Source organism: Anabrus simplex, chromosome 8 (assembly GCF_040414725.1).
Source record: "Anabrus simplex isolate iqAnaSimp1 chromosome 8, ASM4041472v1, whole genome shotgun sequence".
Taxonomy (NCBI): Eukaryota; Metazoa; Arthropoda; class Insecta; order Orthoptera; family Tettigoniidae; genus Anabrus; species Anabrus simplex.
Genome location: NC_090272.1, coordinates 33,307,881 through 33,330,752, shown reverse-complemented (window position 1 = coordinate 33,330,752; position 22,872 = coordinate 33,307,881). Strand labels below are relative to the sequence as shown.

Sequence of the window (22,872 nt, the reverse complement as noted above, 5' to 3'; positions counted from 1 at the left end):
ACCCCTGTGTCTATGTCCAGTGAGGACAACTCGAAGGTGGAGTTTGGTGTGGCCTTTGAGAGGCTTAAAGTTGAGAGCGTGTGGCTCTTTTGAAAATTGAGTGTTGTATGCCTCGTGGAGGCTTTTCAGTGTAATTTGGAGCAAGGACTCCTAGGCATGAATGGGGTTTTCTGCCCCTCTGTTGAAACTTGTGTTTGGGGTAAAACTGAGCTGATTGCCCAAGCATTGTGAAGTCAGGGCGCGAAGCCCAAATCCTGTAAATATTGTAACTACCCTTTGGACTTGCTACTTTGTACCTGCCATGCTTGTTATTTCTTTGTTTTTGAAAAGAAAATATAACCTTGTTAAATTTTACATTAACTTTCATTCCGTAGTTTGAGACCCGTTCACGCCCGCACCTTCTTTCACCTCTACCTACCATTAAAACACGGTAATAAGTGGTAGCAGAGCGTGGTTGAATGGGTCTCAATTTAGCCCCTTTTGACGGTTAAACATTGTTTTGTTCCGAACTCTAACAATTTTCTCAGTTGCTGGAATTTTTTTTGAGTTTTTCAAAATTGTTCTGTCATCATGCCCGGACCTCGCGATGTTCTCCATCTTAACTATTTGCGCAAAGAGGAGTTGATATATGAGTTAACTATTAGAAATGTGCAATCTGGAGGCACGGTTGCAGTAGACACAAACAAGCTTAGAGAGTCCCTTGAATTGCCTATTTCAATCCCCACCTTGGGAGAGAAAGAAGTTGACGACTCTCTTTCCACGATCGTCGAGAATATTACTGGGCTAGCATCTGTAGTTAGTTTTTTTGATGAAAACGATCCTTCTCCTAATCAAATTAAGCGTGTGCAAGCCAGGCTATATCACTTTTCAAATAGAGTTAATGATCTGTTGTCTCTGAAGTTGAATGACGTTCAGAGGAAGGAAGCTAGTACGCTGCTTGAAAACATTTCTGAATTATCTAGCAAGGTCACTCAATTGTTAACTGGGGAGGTTCCTCCCAAAACTGATCAGCCCGTCACGGTGAATGTAGGTAGTGAGGAAGAGCCTCATAAGGGAGAAGTCAATAGGACAACCATTGCTGCTCAAACAACCTCTGCCCCATTGGACGAGTCTGAACGCCGTAACTCATTAAATAATGTACGTTCTGAATTAACTACCTTGCCATTGAAACCTTTACCTACTATGTCACCCGGGTTTAGTAGCTTGCCTCATCCATTGGCAATGTTGCTCAGAGGTATCTCTAAGTTTTCCGTTAATACCACCAGTGACGTAATTTCATTTTTAAGATTTCTAGTTGAATTTCAGGATCATGCCCTTGTTTTTTCTCTTTCTCCATGTCAAATTTTGCAAATTATCTATCCGTATGCTATTGGTATTCTCTCTGATAAAATCGTAAGAGCCATTGCCGAGCAATCATCTATTGAGGATTTCCATGCCCACTTGATAGCTAACTTCATCCCTGCTAGGGCCAGGTCCTCCCTTATTCAGAAGTACTATTATCGGGTACAGCGCTTGGATGAAAACTTGGCAGACTTCATCCAAGATATTAAGTTTTATACTAGGGTGTTTGCTCTTCATTTCCCTGAGGATCAGATTGTACAAGCTATTGTGGAAGGGATTTCACCTCCCTATAGGTCATATTTGTGTTTCGCGGCGTGCCCGCAAACTTTCTCCGAACTTGAAGCGTTGGCCGTCTCAGCGGAAGGAGTGAGATACACTGATTCCTTGCGTGTCGCGAAAGAACCCCCGCCTTCTTTTAGTAATACTCGGCCTCCACCTCGCCGATCAGTCACACCTCGTAAATGTTATGCTTGCGAGTCGCCTGACCATCTTCGCAATAAGTGTCCACTGATCAAATCTAGTAGGACAAGTAATGGGGCTGGTTCATCACAAGGCTGTTTTAAATGTGGGGCTTTCTCACATATCGCCAAGAATTGCCCAAATTCGAATAGCACCCCCTCCTGCTCAACTTCTGGTGCAAATTCTACCTATGCCAATAATAAAAAGTGACTAGTGGCTTCGGCTGAGTCGACTAATCCATCTTCCCGAGACTGAGCCCCTAGTAAACAGGTTGTAAATTCAGGGAACGAGCAATTTTCAAATGCATCTTTTGAATGTCCCAAAGAGTGTCTTAGGATTGCGGCGGATTCCCCCGCACCTATTCCTTTTCTTAAGATTGAGTTAAACAATGAGCCTATAACCGCTTTATTAGATTCAGTCAGTGTCTGTTCGATTATTTCGGCTGAATGGTATTCTAAATTGAAATCTGTTTGTAAACTACCTGACTATATCTCATCTCCTGTTCTATATGTTTCGGCTAATTCATCTCCATTAGAAATTCTAGGTTCCTTACTGGTCAAAATTCGTATTTTTAAATTTACACGGAAAACCAAACTGTTTGTGGCTAAGCACTTGTCTTGCCCCATCATACTGGGAGCGGACTTCATTTCTCACACTGGTCTTGTGCTCGATCTTCAGAGTAAGTCGTGCACTTTCAAATTTGCATCCAATTGTAACATTCCCTTGTTAAAGTGTAATTCTGTATCATGTTCATCTATTTCGCCTACCCAGGATGAGATGTTGTTAGACCTTAGACATCTACCCGAGGAGCAGGCTGATAGTATTCGCAAATTGTGTCAGTCCTTTCCGGAGGTGTTCTCTGATACTCTTGGTGTTACTGACCTTATTGAATACAAAATTGAGGTCACGGATTCGATTCCTGTCCGTTTTCCACCTTATAGGCTATCTCCACCTAAAATGAAGGCTCTGAAAGAAATTATCGATCAGATGTTGAAGGATGGTATTATTAGGCCCTCTAAGTCAGCGTATTCTTCGCCTATTTTTCTAGTCCCGAAACCCCAAGGGGGCTTCAGGCCTGTCATTGATTACAGGGCTCTCAATCGGAAGGTGGTGTTACAATCTGTGCCCCTTCCCGACCTTCATTCTTGTTTTTCATGGTTTCGTAAGGCCAAGTTCTTTACTATCTTGGACTTGAATCAGGCCTATAATCAAATTCCCCTTGCCGAAGAGTCTAAACACCTTACAGCGTTTGCCACGGACTGAAATTTATATGAATACAACCGCGTGCCTTTCGGGCTCCCCACGGAAGCAGCTGTACTCACTAGGCTGCTAGATAGGGTCTTCTCCGACATCAAATTTGAATACTTGTACCACTACTTGGATGATGTCGTCGTATTTTCGGAAACCTTCGAAGAACATCTAGATCATCTGCGAGAAGTTCTCAATCGCCTTCGTAAGGCTGGGTTAACTGTCAAGTTGTCCAAGGTTGCCTTTGCTAAGCCCTCTATGTCATTCCTAGGGCATATTGTGTCACCTGATGGTGTTGCAGTCGATCATTCGAGAACACAGCCCATCCGTGATTTTAAACCTCCCAAGGACGTTAAAGGTATCGCCAGGTTTATTGGTATGGTGAATTTCTTCAGGAAGTTTATTCCTAACTTCGCTAATAGAGCGGCGCCCTTGAACCTTCTTCGTAGGAAAGGCATCAAATTCGAGTGGGGACCTTCTCAACAAGCCGCTTTTGAAGATCTTAAATTGGCTCTCTGTAATGCCCCTGTACTTGCTATGCCTGATTTCTCGAAGAAATTCATCGTCCAAACTGACGCGTCGTCGTCAGCAGTAGCTGCGGTCCTTCTTCAAGAGACTGAACTAGGGAGGCGACCCATCACCTATGCATCTAGGACCTTGTCGGCTCAAGAAGCCAAGTATTCCATCTATGAGCTCGAAGGTTTGGCAGTCTTATTCGCCTTAGAAAAGTTCCGTCTCTATCTGGAACACGTCAAATTTGACCTGGAGACAGATAATCAAGCCTTAAGCTGGGTCTTAGGTAGGCCGCGTCGTACTGGTCGTATAGCCCGTTGGGCCATCCGTATTTCTGCCTTCCAATTCGATGTCAGGCATATCAGAGGTACCGAAAATGTTGTTGCTGATGGACTCAGTCGTATGTTTTCTAACGACGTCGAGACCCATGAACCGGTCGACAGTTCATCACCTCCCGAGTCCATACTATCTGGTGTTAATGCCATCTTAACAGATGCTCCCATGCTTTTTAGGGATATTGAGAAATACCAACGTGAAGATCCAACGCTGGCTCCGATAATGGAAACCCTTTCTTCTGGGGAACATGTTGTCCCTTATGTTCTGAGGAATGGTGTTCTATGTTGCCCATCGAGGCATGATAAGATGATGAAAGTTGTCGTTCCAGCTGTTCTTGTACCTATGATCTTCAAGTATTATCATGAGACCCCATTAGGAGGGCATCTGGGTATCTTTAAAACTCTTGAAAAGATTCGTGAAATGTTTATCTGGAAAGGTATGGACGGTGAAATCCGTGAACTTGTAAAAGCTTGTAAATCTTGTTTACTCAGTAAACCCACCATGTCCACCAAGGTAGGCCTTTTGTCTTCGCATCAAGCGTCGCGCCCCATGGAACACCTGTATATTGATTATGTAGGACCCTTCCCCCAGTCAAAGGGTAATGCTAACAAGTTCATCTTTGTATGCGTAGATGGCTTTACTAGATTTTCCTGGTTATTTCCGACTAAGCTGGCTACCGCTCAGTCTACCATTACTTGCTTAAATTCTATTTTTGCTTCTTTTGGTCCGTGCCAATATATTGTATCTGATAATGCTAAGGCTTTTACATCTAATTTATTTCGTAAATTCTGTTTTGACTTGTCCATCTCTCATGTAACTACTTCTGCTTATTACCCTCAACCATCTCTGGCTGAACGAGTTAACCGTAATCTCAGGTCCGCACTTATTGCCTATCATCATGAAGATCATTCCAGGTGGGACACGTCCCTGCATTGGTTAGCTTTTGCTTTGAATTCGGCGGTTCATGAATCACATAAATTTACTCCAGCCTCGTTGATGTTCAAGTTTGTTCCCAACACGCCGCTCTCTAACCTCTGGTCTCTGAGTGACATTCTACCCGAGACAATAGATCCGGACAACATTAAAGATCTTTGGAAGAAGGCTAAAGCCAATCTTAAAGTGTCTCATGAAAAGGTTAGGGAAAGGTATGATCGTGGACGGAGACCCACCCCTTTGAAGGTAGGTGACCAAGTTATGGTCAAGAACTTTGTTCCCGCGGGCAAGCTTGCCCCCAGATTTCATGGGCCTTGTATCATTCTCGATTTTCTTACGCCGGTTACATTGTTAGTAAGCAATCCAGCCACCGAGAGGATATTTAGGGTTCACCTGTCCCAGGTGAAACCGGTGTAAATTTTGTGTCAACTTGCTTCATATAATTTGATAGGAATATGAAGGTTATATTTTTTTTGAGTTTCCACTCTTAAGGCATTCTGCTCCTTCTATTTTGTTTTATATGTAAGCATTTTTTGTAAAACCTTCCCCGATCCGTTAAACTGCCATTCTGTCCTTACCATGGCCATTACCACGCTCCCGTCTCCTGCTATACACACTGTGGCTTGCTTAGATTAAATGCCATGGATATTTGCACGCCGCTGGCCCCTCTACCTCTCCAACAAGCCTGTGCCCTCAAAAAAATGATGATGGTCCAACAAAATTCTGCCGCCTAGTTTTAATGTTTCAGTGCCCCCGCAGCCGCGCGGCGCCGTGCCGCGACTGGGTTTGAGGAAGGGCCCCCTCGGCCCCAGCGAGGACGACATGTGCACGGCGAGCCGGAGCTCTCCTCCCGGCCTAGGCTGATGTGCGGCGCACGACCTGCTACTTGCCCGCAGCCTGTATATGTTCACCGCGGGCGCGGCGTGCTTCAACACCTCTGCTCCCCTCATAGTGCGGGCGAGTGGTATCTCAGGGTACTTGAGGGGTCCGAGCGGCCTCCTTTGGACGCAAACTGCAACGGCCGGTCTGGCCATCCAACTTCATCAACATCAACTACATGAACAGTTACTATAAGCAATGACTACACTTGGGAATTCAACAGCAATATTTGGTGGACATTGCAAAATTTTTCATTACTTTTAAGTATTAAAAGTTTATCTTCAGAATTCAACTTCTACAAACATAAAGACTGTACTTCACCTGCAACAACAAAATTTTGAAACTGAATCAAACCAAATTAAGAAAATCTTATAAATTTTTTTGGCAATTAATCTCCATATCTACATCAAAACTTGGACCTTGTTTTCAAACAATTTCATGTGTCACCCCGGGAGGAACTTTTGGGGGGGGAGGTCTGTACCGGGCGGTACACCTCCACACCGCTAATTTAAAATGTGCGCCTGTTGAAACTCCTCTGCTGGAGGAAGTCTGAACTTTATGGACAGTATTAATTTTCAAGTTTCTCAGAAGATGTCTCTACCTGGAAATTTTGGAGTTTTTGAACTGTGTCATTTTCGACGTATTTTTGTTTTGCTTGTAGTAAGAAGTGTGAACTTTCTCTTCTAGAGGACACTACTGAAGATCAACAATAGTGCACCCTAGTGCGGAGTGAAAGAACTATTTTTTTTGGAGAAGTTCTTATTTCAAAAGTTTGTTTCTTGTTAAATTTCTTTCTGTTATTGTTTAAGTTGGCTGTATACCCCTCTTTTTCCCCTTGTTTTAGATTTATCCAATCCCGAATTTCTTTGAGTAATTTCCGACCAATCCGATGTATCTTCCCCCAACTTGGACATGTTTCTGTACCCTAGCCAATAAAGTGATTGTGGGCGGGTGTTCTCTTCCCTAAAACGCCTAGAACCTTCCGCGAGAGTATTTAAACTGCTGATTTTTGGGTCTCCGGGCCACTTCTGTTCCATCTTTCAGTGTGTAAAGTACATAGCAGGGGGCGGGAAGCGCCTCTTTCTTCTCCAGCTGTTCAACACCAGGTAATGGCCTCTTAATAACTTCTTTTCTTGCTAGGTTGGCAGTTTAACTCTCGGAGCGGGTTCGAAGCGTTTCCACCATGTAACCTTTTCCTAAAATGTAACCAATCTTTTCATCTATTCTCTTTTAAAGCTGCATATTGGGATAGAGAGTGCTAACCCTCTCGAGCTCCCACTCACATTGTTTTGAGGTGAACTTATTTTCTCAACCTATTCTTCGTTAATGTAAAACAAATTGCTCTTTTCTAAAGTCACCTCTGTAGTATGGGATTAGCCCTTGCATTAGTGGCCTAGAGCCAGATTAGGTTTTAAAAACAAGTGTATTAGGAGTGCAGATCGCCTCCTCTCAAATTGTTATTTTAGAGGTCATGTAATTGCCCCTTTTCATTTAATAGACCTCAGTAGGTTGGGTATTTTACCCCTGTGTCTATGTCCAGTGAGGACAACTCGAAGGTGGAGTTTGGTGTGGCCTTTGAGAGGCTTAAAGTTGAGAGCGTGTGGCTCTTTTGAAAATTGAGTGTTGTATGCCTCGTGGAGGCTTTTCAGTGTAATTTGGAGCAAGGACTCCTAGGCATGAATGGGGTTTTCTGCCCCTCTGTTGAAACTTGTGTTTGGGGTAAAACTGAGCTGATTGCCCAAGCATTGTGAAGTCAGGGCGCGAAGCCCAAATCCTGTAAATATTGTAACTACCCTTTGGACTTGCTACTTTGTACCTGCCATGCTTGTTATTTCTTTGTTTTTGAAAAGAAAATATAACCTTGTTAAATTTTACATTAACTTTCATTCCGTAGTTTGAGACCCGTTCACGCCCGCACCTTCTTTCACCTCTACCTACCATTAAAACACGGTAATAATAAATATGGAGGTTTTCCCGACTTTTACAAAAAAATCATATATAACGACAATCTGCTATAGTGAGTAGGTTTTCGCTGTTAGGGATTCTCGTTATAATGGACTTCCACTGTATATTACCTCAGTTATCTGACCAATAGAACTAAAGACCACTTCACACTCTCACATCTCTGGAATGTGATGGTGTTTTCCATTTCTAGATCCTGTGTATGTAGTTAACTTGGTAGTCAAATGTGCCATGATGAACTATCAGTGATAGCTGTAATCTTGGATGAAGAGGAGAAAGAAAGAAAGAAACATTGGTTTCATTTTGTATGGAAGCCCAGGGAATTAGAAGGAGAGTGTTCTACTCTACATAAGGACATCATGGATGATGAAGTAAAAATGAGCAAAAAATACATTCAGAGTACCATTGAAGAAGGTAGACCGTTTAGTTGCAAAAAAGAACACTTTCTGTAGACTTGCTATTATACCAAAGAGAAGACTGGCAATATGTCTGTAGTACTGTCGTCTTCTTAGGACGCCATCTCCCTGCAAAGTTTGGGGATTCAATTGATTATGATAACTTGCAAAACAACGACTCAAAAGATTTCGATGGAAGTTCGTCCATACTAGTGGCACAGGTCTTTAAGTCAGGAATTTCTCAATCTCCCCACAGATTGTTTTCCGTCAATTTATTTATTCAAATTATATTAAAACAAAATAGGTACTTTTCTTAAATCAATTACATCCATCTTTATGATTAGTTTTCATTGTAACAAAGGTGTAAAAACCTCCAACATTTTGTAAAAAAGGTTCAAGTAACAGGGGAAAATATAATCAAAATCATGAAAGTTCTTAGGTGTTGAAGGAGCTGTCCTGTTACTCAGCTGAATTCCCACAGAAATTCTGAATGTATGTAGATAACTATAGCACTCAAAGAAAAAAAGAGAAGATAGATATCATGTCCATTAAAATAAGAAGAATATTGGTGAATGAAAACATTTTGCCGCACAGATCACGGAGAAGCACTGAACGTGATGGCAAATGTCATTGTCGGAAGTCTTGAAATGAATCACTTTGTTTACGAGATGACGATATTTTATTTTTTCAGAAGATGCTGCCACATCATGGATGGCACCATCACATCCCAGAGATATCTTCTCCTATCATGGTATTTTTTTTAAATGAACGTCAAAGTGATAAATAATGTTATACATTTCTACTCGTACATTGGTTATGCCATATTAAACATTGAACATTGCCGTTGTGAGATTTGATAATGAGTTATAAGCCCTTCCAAGAGGGGTTAAGACCTGAGCTGACTGTCGATGCACCCCTCATCATTATTGTTCTGAAAAGTTGAGCACAAACAAGAGCAAAACATACGAACGAATTAATTCAAAATCCCATTCAAATATCCTTCCAAGTATTGGAGGGTACACATTCTTACATTACCATAGCAACAGAGAGTAGTCGAGGGCAGACACGGGGTAGCACCAGGGCTCTCTAGCCCCTCAAACATTGAGTTTGCCTGACTTGCATTGTACTAACACTGCATGTAAAGTTTCTACACAAGATATCCCAAGAAATATATACATAATTGCTACACATGGTATTCAAAGAAAATGGATTGTACAATTCCTCACTCCAATAAATACTCTACATTGCCAATAATGACCAGACACCCATGAAAGTAAGTAGACTGATATTATACGCCACTCAAACATATTGCAAGCGTATACAGTGTAACAACACGAGTGCTCAGTGCAAATGTTTACTAGCTACAGCGGTCAAAAAACATATGTCAAGAGCTCAGTGAGGCTGAAGGGAAATGATTATCACTCATGAGTGACCTCTGATTCAGCCATTCCATCCATAAGATTTCTGTACAATTTCAAATACCATGTTGAACAATAAGTGATGTAGTAGAGAAATGGAAATAGCAGCGAGCTATAAAACTCCCACTTTGACCAGGGTAGCCAAAACATTTGAATATGGGGACCATTGATGTCTACAGTGGGTGGTGAATCCATACTGCCAAGCTTCCTAGGAAATTGTGGCCAGAGACTTTTGAATGGCATCTGGAAGTGATGCCAGTACTTGTACCATTTGTCAGGAGGTGTTTGCTCTTAGATTCTGTGAGTGACTGCAGCTTGTGAATCAAGGATCACTAAACTGAACGCTCACTGCCTATTACAGTGGTGTAAAACACATCACCTGTGAACTATAGACAATGAAAGAGCATTGTGTGGAGTGGTGAATCATGCTGCATGTTGTGGCAGCCCGAAGGACATGTATGCTTTTTTTTTTTTTTTTGCTAAGGGCTTTACGTCGCACCGACACAGATAGGCCTTATGGCGACGATGGGATAGGAAAGGCCTAGGAGTTGGAAGGAAGCGGCCGTGGCCTTAATTAAGGTACAGCCCCAGCATTTGCCTGGTGTGAAAATCGGAAACCACGGAAAACCATCTTCAGGGCTGCCGATAGTGGGATTCGAACCTACTATCTCCCGGATGCAAGCTCACAGCCGCGCGCCTCTACGCGCACGGCCAACTCGCCCGGTGGAGGACATGTATGAACCTAGCAAATGTTAGTTGCGTGTTACTTATTGGAGTGCATTGTACTTTTATTATTTGCTTTACGTCGCAACCACACATGTAGGTCTTATGGTGACAATGGGCTAGGAAAGGACTAGGAGTGGAAAGGAAGCAGCCATTGGGAAACCACGGAAAACCGACTTCAGGGCTACCAACAGTGGGGTTCGAACCCTCTATCTCCTGAATGCAAGCTCACCCTAACCGCACGGCCATCTCGCTCGGTGGAGTACATTGTCCCCACTGTGAAATTTAGTGAAGGAGGCATTATAAAGTGGGTCTGTTTTTCATGGTTTGGTCTTGGTCCAGTGGTTTTTTGTTCCTTGAACAATGAATGTCAAAATCTATCAGACAGTACTCTATAATTCCATGCTTCTAGCCCTCTAGCAACAATTTGGAACTAGCCCTTTTCATTTTTAACATGTCCGGCTTCTTGGCTGAATGGCTGAATGGTCATCATAGTCACCTATAATTGAGAAGGGCCCAGGTTTGATTCCTGGCTGGATAACCTTAAATGGTTATTTCCCTTGGCTTGGGGGTTGGGTGTTTGGACTGTCCCCAACACCACACACAACACTATCCTTCACTACAATAACACGCCGCCCACCCACATCAAGAATGCCTTATAAGGGAGCCACACGGAATTCTTCTTGTTTTCGAATAGGTCTACTATGGACCACGTTAAGCATCATTCATTTACGGTTCTTCCTCTTTCGATCGGCCCAGTACTTCTTCATCCTTTCGGAGTGGGCTTCTTTACGTTCTCGTGACCAGTTGTTGCCGGTCCGTTTTTTGCTACTTTGATCTTGGAATCCCTTAATTTTGTTGATGATTTTTCTGTATTCCTGTCTGTTGTATACTGCCTGCTGTGATATATTATTTTCCTCCATATCCTCCTTGACCCCTTTAAGCCAGCTAGTTTGTGTCTTCCTGTTCTCCATGTATTCCAGAATTCGCTTGGCTGTTCTCTCTGGTGGCATTCTTTTAATGTGTCCGTAGAAGCAGAGTCTTCTCTTCTTGAAGGATGTTGTGATTTTTTCGGTCCTTTTGTATAGTTCCTCATTTGGTCGCAGTCTAAATTCTTGACCCACTTTCCTGGGCCCTAGTATCTTCCTCAAGATCTTCCTTTCTGTCTTTTCAATGTTTTCTAGTAAGCCCTTCCTGTTCAGTGGAATACATTCGATCGCATATAGACTTTCTGGTTTGATGACAGTGTTGTAATGTCTGATTTTTGCAGTGAATGAAACTGATTTTTTATTGTAGACATTTCGACATAACTGGTATGCTGCTTCCATCTTTCTTGCCCTTTCCTGTAATGCTATTCCTGGTAGTCCTGTTGGGGTTATCCATTCCCCTAGATATTTAAACTTCTGTACTCTTTTAATTGTTCCATATTTGGTGACAATATTTTGTGTCGGATCCTTTTTGTCCTGAATCATTAGTTCCGTCTTTTCGAAGGATATCTGAAGTCCCGTCTTTACAGCAGTCTCTTGAAGTGTTTCAATTTGTACCTTGGCTGTTTCAGTGTCTTCTGCCAGTATTGCCATATCATCTGCGAATGCTAGACAGTCAATTTTGATTCCAGATCTTCCCAGTGATATTCCATTTTTCACCCCTAATTCCATCAGTCTCTTCCTCCACTCTCTGACCACTTTTTCAAGTATAACATTAAACAGAAGTGGTGACATCCCGTCCCCTTGTCGGACACCTGTTTCGATCTTGAATGGTTTTGACAACATACCCATAAACTTAACCTGTGATGTAGTGTCAGTGATGGTTTCTTTGATTAAATTTCTAGTTTTTTTATCTATCCCAAACTCTTCTAACGTGCTTATCAAGCCACCAGGATGTGGTGGGACTGTGGAGGGCACCATAGTCTCTAAAAAATGCCACATATATCCAGTGACGGCAATGTGACAAGGCGAGTGAGTGCCGCCTAAAAAGCACTCTGCCATTCCCGTAGCGTCTGTTCCCCATGTTAGGGGCGGCCTGGAAAACTTCTTGGTGCAGCGAACCAAGTCGTAGCAGATGGAAATGCAAATTTCTAGAAGCACAAGCTCTAAACAAGTATCACACGGAATTATTATTATTTTTATTTTTAACTTGACAATGCAGCCATTCGTAAAGCAAAGGCCATAACCAAGTGGTACGTCAAAATGGGAGTAAATGGAATCGAATGGCCTACCCAAAGCCTTTATCTAAACCCAACTAGTGTTGGATGGCAGCCATACCAGACTGTCCCAAAACAGGTGTTCAGAACAAAACTGTTCACCATATTACAGGAGGAATGGAAGAAAATACCTGCAGACATCTACCAAAACTTAGTGGAAAGTCATCTTAGAAGGGTAGAGGCTATGGTAGCAGTGAGGGCGGATGTATGTCATCTGATACCATAGCAGCACCAGTCAAGCCAGTATCTACAGGAAAATTGCCTGAAGATATGCAGAAAACTACCTTCCTGAAAATTTTAAAAACTGAAATAAACAAAATAATATCTAATATGTTCAACAGTGTATTTTGGCTCACATGGACAACCCTTTTTTTTCTGTTCTTAATTGTTGTGAAAAAAATAAAACTGAAAGCTGTTCTGGAATTATTTGTGAGTTCATGTGAAATATCTTGCACAATTTTCATATTTTTTGTGTATTTTGAGGCATTATATTTTTTTTAAGTAATTCAGCATGGAGGGTTCGGATAGTCGCTCACAATATGAGCTGCTAAAAGGTTAATATAAGGTTAAGTTGTAATTAATAAATTAATGTATGCAACTGACAACATTTGTAGGGAGATGGTATCCTAAGAAAAAGATTACAGGCTTGATATATAATGAGTGTGACTGTTCTGTTAATCATTTTATGTTATTTCTTTTACGATGCTATTTATTTCATTAGTACTTTTAATGAACTCCACCACAGCCAGTCCCAAGCCCGTGTTGAGAAAGGAGGAGGGTTCTGACCATAGAATAATGCACTATCTCAGGAAGTAACTGTGAACTACAACAAAGAAGCGAACTATCCAGATGGCAGGTCTGGAGGCCATGAGGAAGCAGCCCTTCCACCAGTTTTAGGAAGCAGCAGGCCAGTTCCCTGCTATTCCGAAACCCCATTACTAAAAGTACACAAAGAGAGACAACCGGACTGTTAAAAAGGACAACGAACTGGCGAGGATTAAGGGCCATGATCATAGGAACTTGGAAATTAAGAGGTATAAATGGGAACAAAATAGAACTTGTGAAGGAGATCCAGGAGTGCCCAGTCCATTATCTAGCTGTGACAGAAACAAAAAGGAAAGGAGAAGGTTGTGATCAGTTAGGGGACAGGTTTCTTTTCTTCTATAGTGGTGTACCTAGACAAGAACGAGCCCGAGCGGGACTAGGCTTGCTGATTGATTAACAAGAATGAAACTCAAAATGTTAAGGACTGTAAATTTTTCATTGAGAGAATCATGACTGTGGATATAGAGCAGGGCCTCTCAAACGCCCGAAATCTCACGCGTGCAAACTGTGGCGCAGAGTTCCTGTGCACAGTGCATCGGTCCCACACAGCTCGGCTCAGACCAACACCTCGTCTCCGGGCTACTCGCCTAAGCTCGGTTCAACTTGGCTCGGATTTGGAGCACTACAGAGCAAGTGAGGAAGAGGAAGACAGGCGGAGCAGGCGAGACAGGCGTGGGGAAAGAGAGAGGCAGCGCTATTGCTCCAAATCGAGGAGTGGGGTCTGCACTCTGGTCAACCAAGCGAAGTTGTCTTTTGCACCATGCACACAGGTGCATGCACCCTGAGAGGGCCTGATATAGAGGAAGAAGAAAGACCCATCACTCTGGTAATCACATATGCACCAAATGAGGATGAAAGGGATGAAAAGAAATATGAATAATGGGAACTGCTCCAGAGAACTTTGGATCAAGCTATGCACGGGGATATTATTATCCTTGGAGATCTGAATGGAAGAGTAGGCAATAATCCAAGCAGATGGCCAGATATAAAAGGGAGAGAAGGAGAAGATAATATCAATAGCAATGGTCACAGGTAGTTGCAGTTCTCTCTGGATAACGGATTACCCGTAGCAAACACCAAATTCTGACATAAAGATTATACTATATAAGTATACAAGGGTCGAACCTGCAAGTGGTGAAAAATCAATTATTGACTATATGATTGTGAAAGAAACCTATGAGATTCATTAGGGACACCAGAGTGAAAAGAGGTCCAGAGATAGGAAGTGATCACAGGCTTCTTGTAGCAAAATATGTAACAGAGAGGATACAAAGGCACAGAACAATAAGAAAAGCCCCAAAGAAAGATAATCCCAGGATAGTCATATAACTTAAGGGAAACAGCCATACAGGAACAATATAAAATTACTGTCAATACAAAAATACAAGAACTGGGACTAGAAGATGAATCTAATATTGAAACAACTTGGGTAGCATTCAAGATAGTTATCCTAGAAAGTGCCTCCCAAATATGTGGAATTACACAAGGGCATACCACAAACAGAAGGAAAACATCATGGTGGAATCAGCAAATGAAGAAGAAGACTACATTATGGAAAAAATACCTTGCCACCAAAATGCCTGAGGATTCAAAGGGCTGTAGTGAAGGAGGTTGTAAAAGTTGCAAGGACCCAGAGCTGGAAAGAGTTTGGAGAATTGATTGAAAGAGCCTCTACAGAGAATCAAAAACTCCTCTACAAAATCCTGAGGAGTTTAAGGACAGAGAAGGAATGTCCCCTGAAATTTATCAAGGATGAGAATGGAGAACTCTTGACAACTGAAGAAAGCATTATGAAAAGTTGGAAACAATATTTTGAAGAACTTCTTGAACATACAGGAAACCATCTAGGAGAAGGAACAGAAGAAGAATTAGAACTGCTAGAACCTGCAGAAGAAGTACAATGTGTGGGAACTGAGATCTCAGTGGAAGAACTGAGAGCAGCAATCAAAAATATCAAACTCAGAAAAGCTGCAGGACATGATCAGATAACACGTGAAATTATCAAATTTATGGGTAATGAAGAAGAGCAGTTACTACTTAAAGTGATAAGGTTGGCATGGGAAAATAAAGAAATTCTTCAAAATTGGAAATTAGCCACAATCATTCTGATATTCAAAAAGGGAGACAATAGGTTGTGTGAAAATCATCGGGGCATATCACTGCTTAGTATCCCAGGAAAAATATTTTCTGGAATCCTGGAAACCAGACTGAGAAGTCAAGTGGAGAAACACTTGGAGGAAGAGCAATGTGGGTTCTGAGGAGGAAGAAGCACCCAGGATTTGATCTTCACTATCTGACAAATATGTGAAAAGAAATTGGAGCACAATCTTGACACTTATGTCTTTCCTACATCTGGTCAAAGCATTCGAGAAGGTGCTATGGAAGGTACTGTGGGAAATTTTGAGGAAACGAAAAATGGATCCTTCCCTCCTGCAAGCAATTAAAAGTTTCTGCCAAAAATGCAGAAACCTGGTACGTTATCTGAATGTATCTGAGACAGGCCAAGTATGGTCCTTCATCGAATGCTGCTCTTGAGCAAATCCATTAATCCTATTCTGCACCATTCTTCACCTCTTCTTCCTTTAATTCATAATTGCAAAGTTTGTTCTCCATTCAGCCAATTAATATACTCACTCTGGGTGCGGACGGTAGAATACATCCACGGTATCGCCTGCCCATTGTAAGAGACAACCAAAAGAGGAGATTTCCAACAGCTCTCAGCTTGAGCATGTGGGTTGGTAACCAGTAACTCCTAGCGTTGGTACCACTTTCTTGTATCAGTCACTTTACTTTCATACTTCCTATCTGAGCTCCATTGTCTGAAGTTTGGCTATCATCATGGCTCTTCTAGTCTTTGAGTCTGCAACATGGAAGAGCGACATCACTCTCATCTCGAACCAGTCCCTCAGGTTCTTCAGCCAGGAGGTTCTTCTGCGGCCAGGTCTCCATTGTCCTGAGATCTTACCCTGCATCACCAACTGTAGGATCCTGTACTCTTCCCTCCGCATCACATGTCCAAAATATTCAGGTTTCCGCTTCTTGATGTAAAAGAGTACTTCAGTCTTCTTGTTTAATGTTCCTTACTCTTTCAGTCCACAAGATATGTAACATCTGCCAATAGATCCACATTTTGAAGGTTTCCAGCTTCTTCCACAGGACCTGGGTTAGAGTCCACCCATCCATTACATACAATAGTATGGGAAATACATAGCCCCTGACCACTCGCAGCCTCAGATCTAGATTGAGATTGTGGTTGCTGAGGAGCTTCTTCATTTTAAAGAAGGTGTTACGCTCATGCTCAGTCCTTGCCTTAATCTCTTGGCTGAGCTTCCATTGTTCATTCAAATTACAACCAAGGTACTTGTACTGTCAAACACACTTGATCTCATCAGTGTCTCCGCTTGCTCATGATCATGAACTTCTTTTTCACATTTATCTTGAGCCCCCAGTTGTTACAAGCAGTGTTGACCCTTTCCAACAATACTTGAAGATCTCTTACACTGTCTGCAAGCAGCATATCATCATCAGAAAGTGGTAGTAGCTGCAGGAAATATGGAGGATGATGTGCTATTAAATTATTTACTTATTTCATATGACAAGAGGATACACTATTATGATAGTACAAATACGTACAAATTAGTAGTAGGTTTAAATATTTACAAACTAGTTGATGTACCCGTGCTTTGCTACGGGATTCTCAGAAAGACTGACTTTGTGGTTTTCCTAACCTGAAATCAACATAGGTCATTACAAAACCGTAAGTATGAATGTAGCGATTAAAAGCAATGCTATCATATAAAATACTCGATCAAATGGAAAACCGCACGTTTTATCACTTTTAACGAACAGTGCTGCGGTTAGATTGCGGTGCCAATCTAATAGTCCAAAGTTCCAGAGCTGGGATGACCAGGCCGCAGATTGCCATGAACACTCATCTGCCATTATTCCGCTAAATATGCACATTGTTCATTCCAATCAGTGCCTCAGAGTAGGGATTGAATAGCCCGAATGCTATGGTGATCCAGTGTGTTACGTACCAGTAGTATCAAAAAATTTATAAACCAGGGGAATGGCATGCTAAAGAAGAAAGTTATCTAACTCCCCAGCTACTTCCCTTCAATATTCAGACAGGCTGTTACACACTGTACGACTGGGCGAGTTGACCGTGTGGTTAGCGGTGCGCAGCTGTGAGCTTGCATCCGAGAGATAATGGATTCGAACCCCATTGTTGGCAGCGCTGAAGATGATATTCCGTGGTTTCCCACTTTCACACCAGTCAAATGCTGGGCCTGTACCTTAATTAAGGCCTAAGGCACTCCTAGCCCTTTCCTATCCCATCGTCGCCATAAAACCTATCTATGTCGGTGCAACGTAAATCAAATAAAAAATACTCTGTACACAGCAGTAATCCTATCTACCGGAGATGAGGGGCAACAGAAGACACAAAACACATCACGACAAACAATGGTCAATGTAATGTTATTGTTGATCAATGTTATGAGCTTTCTATATTATAGGCCTTCACATTTAGTTTTCTTTCGACTCTGTGATTTGTAAAATATTTTATACCATAAACTGTAGTTTCTTATTCACCGACTTTACATACCGATTTTCATTAAATACTGTTTACCCATTTTCTCGTTACTCGGCGCTGATATGTACTTAGTAACAAAAATCCAAATTCATGAATATCTTTGTGATCATAGCCAGTACGGTAACAATGTATAAGACATGAATAATAGGAAATTTAATACTATATAACCTTAGTTATGTAGCATTCATCGATTACACCTCTAATAAGAAATATTTGAGAATTACATTTTAGGCCTTCCCCTAAACTACCATTTCACCCAGCGTGAATAAAATAATTTACAGCCTAGACTATAGTGACTTATTTCCTGACTTTGCATACCGATTTTCATCAAGATAGGACTACTAATAACAACAATATTTGAGAATTGAATTTTACGCCTTCCCCTAAAGTACCATTTTTCTCAGCGTGAATACAATTATTGATAGCCTAGATTGTAGCAACTTATTCCCCAACTTTGCATACCCATTTTCTTTAAAATACGACCACTAATAACATAAATAGTTGAGAATTCAATTTTAGGCCTTCCCCTAAACTACCATTTCACTCAGCGTGAGTAAAATGATTTATAGCCTAGATTGTAGAGGCTCATCCCCGGACTTCACATACCGATTTTCATTAGACCACTAATAACATAAATAGTTGAGAATTCAATTTTAGGCCTTCCCCTAAACTACCATTTCACTCAGCGTGAGCAAAATGATTTATACCCTAGATTGTAGAGGCTCATCCCCCGACTTCACATACTGATTTTCATTAAATTCACTTCAACCGTTTTCTCGTGATGCGTGTACATACATACATACAGACAGACAGACAGACAGACAGACAGACAGAAATTACGGAAAAGTAAAAAGTGCATTTTCATGTTACTATGGACATGACCGATACAGAAATACCATTATTTTCAAATTCTGGGCAATGTACAGACAAAACTCTTATTTTATATATATAGATTAGGACTGATCAATGTCTAACTGCAGTACAACTACAGCTGAATACACACTAAATCACTAATGGAATATAGCAAAGAACAATGAACCTTAACTCTCTGCACATTTGTGCGCTTTTCTTATTAATAATAATACGCAATTTTTTTAACCAATTCATAGCTTCATCGGTGGCTTTGTGGATATCCTTCATTGTGTCATTAAATTTATGGAGTGGGCACTCCATGACGATGTGATGGATGGTCTGAGGCAAATCTGAACAGTTACAGTAAACGTCCTCCAGAACTTCCAGAACTTACATCTGCCATGTTGGGTTCTTATTTGGTTAAGGGACGCCCAGACTTTCCTGGGTAAGTTGAAACCAGGATGTTGCTCAACTGGATCCGAGATTAGACCTAATGCGTTATAAGTGATCTTAGGTTATAACAGTAAATGTACTTCTTTGGGCAGGTTAGTGGGTCCTTGGCATTATTAGTGAACACTTTTCTCCTCTATGGAGAGTACAAGGTAAGATTTCCATTATTTACCTTTGGCTATAATCTAATTTATGCTGAGGGAACCTTATTCCACCTCTACCAAAAGTTAAGAAGTTCTCACGTTTCACAAGATATGCATTCTCATTTCCCATCTCTAGTGTTTAGTTTGTATGTTTCTCTTATCCTGAAGATGTACTTATATATTGGGTGAATCTCCAACATTGCTGAATCTCTATAGTTCTAACACATTGTACTTATTAATGTAATCACATTCTAATGCGTGAAATATATTTGACAGTGTGCGAGGGATATTGGAGGCTTCACGATCATGTTTATCATTGTGTTCCTGGCCTTTGCTCAACTGGGACACCTGCTGTTTGGTACCATGGTATGTAATTACAGTTCTCTATTAGGATATCTATTAGATACCGTATTGTAGTCTTTTCGGTTTCTTCTGATTAAAATCTGTGGAAAATATTACAAATCTTTGCAGTTTCACACACCCCATGGGCTCCTGATTGTGATTCATTGATATGGTGAATTATGATATAATACTACTTTAGATTTGGGCTAAACAAAAGAAAGTGTTATATTGTTTCTTATTCTTTGATTGGACTTCACTGATGAAGGGAAAGTACTGTGTTCCTGAAACATGTCTGAATAAATCATTTTCAATTACAAAAGTGTATTGACAAGGTGGACCAAGCATATACTATATTAAATAGTTTTTAATAACATACCGCTTAGTTGAGAAGCTTGTCTCCTTCCCACAGGTCTTCCCAGCATGAAGTCTGCAACATTTACTAAAACCCTATACTTTAATAATAACTCAACTTATGTTGTAATGGTCTACCTTTTCAATACTATATTATGCAATGTTTACATTACATTTTTAATCTACGAACTAGTTTCGTCCTTGGCTGGCCATCATCATCTTTGATGCAAAACTGTACAAACACATCTAATAACTAAAACAAATGTATAAACATACACAGATGATGTTAAAAGGTATTAAAGGCATCTAGGATGAACTATGTGCACAACACGTAAAATATGATGAAATTAAAATAAAATCAGGCTCTAAAATTCTTAGATGTGTTGCATCTTGTTAAAATTAAAGCCTGATTTTAATTTTGTCATATTTTACGAGTTGTGCACGTAGTTCATCCCAGATTCTTTTAACACTTTTTAACATAATTTGTGTATGTTTATAGATTTGTTTTAGTTAGTAGATGTGTTTGTACAGTTTTGCATTAAGGCTGAGGATGGCCAGCCAAGGCCAAAACTAGTTCCTAGATTAAAAATATAATGTAAACATTGCATAATATAGTATTGAAAAGGTGGACCATTGCAACATAAGTTTAGTTATTATTGTGATCACAATTCAATACAGATCAAAACCATGAAGTTTATATCGTATGACCCTACACTTTGATGGAAATCATCCTAAATCATCATTATGCTGCTTTCCTTTCGAAATTTACCAGTCCTCAAATAAAGTAATTGTGATGAGGGTCTCATACACTGAACTCATTCTCTAACTGGGGTCTTACCAGTTACTTATATGCCCTCTCCTTTATATACTTACCACAACCCTGAAATACCCTCATAACCCTATGATGAGATTTATACTCTTTATTTACAATCCTATCAATGAACCTGAATGTAGCTCATTTCTTATATTAACACCTAGGTACTTACAGTGATTCCCCATGTGGTGCTTTCACTCCATCAACACAGTAATCAAAACTGAGAGGACTTGAAAACTTACAACCTTACTTCCTTCCCCCTTACCATCGTACCATTGCTTACTGTCCATCTCACAACATTGTCAAGGTCTTCTTACAGTTGCCCACAATACTGTAACTTAATTATTACTCTATACCGTAGAGCATCATCTGCAAAAAGCCTTTTCTTTGGTTCCAGTTCTTTACTCATATTATATATATACCGTATATAAAAAGGTCCAATAATACTGCCCTGTAGAATCCCACTCTTTGTCGTTACAGGATCAGATAATTCTTCATGTACTGTAATTCTCTGAGATCTGTTTCCAGAAACTTAGCCACTGTTTTGTCTAGTCCGATAGCTCTCATTTTTATCAGTAGTTTCCCATGATCTACCCTTTCAAAAGCCTTGGAAATGTCAATAGCAATACAGTCCATTTGATTTCCTCACTCTAAAATATCTTTTATAACTTTGTGGAGTCTTACAAGTTACTATTCAATAGAATGATGATGCTGTTGCCACTTAATACTTAATGAATCCTTCTCAATGAATTAATTTTAACAAACCATTCAATCCTATTATTTAAAGTTATGTGCAGAGTGTGCCTTTTTTTAACAGATGGTTACTTGCATGGTGAGCGCGACGCTCATCTCAGTATATTACTTTTCATTGGAATGTTACAATACCTCTACTTTTGAAACTTCGTATACCTTTCAAACAATTGTTAGGAAGGGGAGGTGTAAGTTATTTCCATTATCTTTGAAAACCAAGTCCCTCAATCCATTGTTAGGTGCGACAGTGCATGTTTGATGAGCAGTGCACTGAGTAGCAAGTAATAGGGCTACTCAATTTTGCGCTAAGTTTAAGGTTTGTCTTATGCTTGTGTTTAATGTGAAATGTTTATACTGACTGTTGTTAGTTAATTTATACAAGTTATAATGGCATCCACTGATCAGATAATTTTGTGGTTGGGTGAAAATTTGGAGGAAGTGGACTTGAACACCAAAAGTGATGGTAATGAAAGAGATGAGGTATACGAAAGTGATCCTAACTGTGAAACAGAGTGTCTGCAAGTTCTGAGGAAGAAGAGCCACTTTTGCTGATTGAAGGCTGTATTCCATTTATTTAGGAAAGGATGAAATTACCAAGTGGGGCCTCCATGCTCTCACTACAAATGTTCAAACCCCGAAACAGGGTTCCATAAAAGGTGCTTTAATTAATTTCGTGTGGCTATTTCTAGCCGAGTGCAGCCCTTGTAAGACAGACCCTCCGATGAGGGTGGGCGGCATCTGCCATGGGTAGGTAACTGCGTGTTATTGTGGTAGAGGATAGTGTTATGTGTGGTGTGTGAGTTGCAGGGATGTTGGGGACAGCACAAACACCCAGCCCCCGGGCCATTGGAATTAACCAATGAATGTTAAAATCCCCGACCTGGCCGGGAATCGAACCCAGGACCCTCTGAACCAAAGGCCAGTATGCTGACCATTCAGCCAACGAGTCGGACATAAAAGGTGCTGAAAGCAACAGAAGTGATGACTGAATGCGTAAAATGTTTGTTTCCTATTATGCTGAATTATAGTATGTTTGCATTATTTAGTTCATACTAAGCATACTCCTCCTATCTCAAATGTGTTTAAATTTGATGATGATGATGATGATGCTTGTTGTTTTAAGGGGCCTAACATTGAAGGTCATCGGACCCGTGTTTAAATTTAAGTATTCCTGTTTGTAAATAAATTGTTTGTCTATCCATTAGTCCCATTTCTTGATACAAGGTCAGAGATGAGGTGAAGTGAATTTATATTGCATGTTTTATGACCGGATGCCCTTCCTGTTGCCAACCTCAGTTGAGGAGCTAATAAAGATTGAATGAATGATAGTGAATAAAACTG

The 22,872-nt window shown here is 40.7% G+C and overlaps 1 protein-coding gene across 1 annotated transcript in view; it reads left to right on the top strand.

Moving 5' to 3' along the window:
* LOC136879283 (polycystin-2-like protein 1) overlaps window positions 1-22,872 on the top strand; it is a 163,037-nt gene that overhangs the window by 82,944 nt on the left and 57,221 nt on the right. The window contains exon 6 of the mRNA XM_068229043.1: window positions 19,551-19,640. Within this exon, the coding sequence (XP_068085144.1) occupies window positions 19,551-19,640 (90 nt within the window). The remainder of the gene's footprint in view (window positions 1-19,550; window positions 19,641-22,872) is intronic.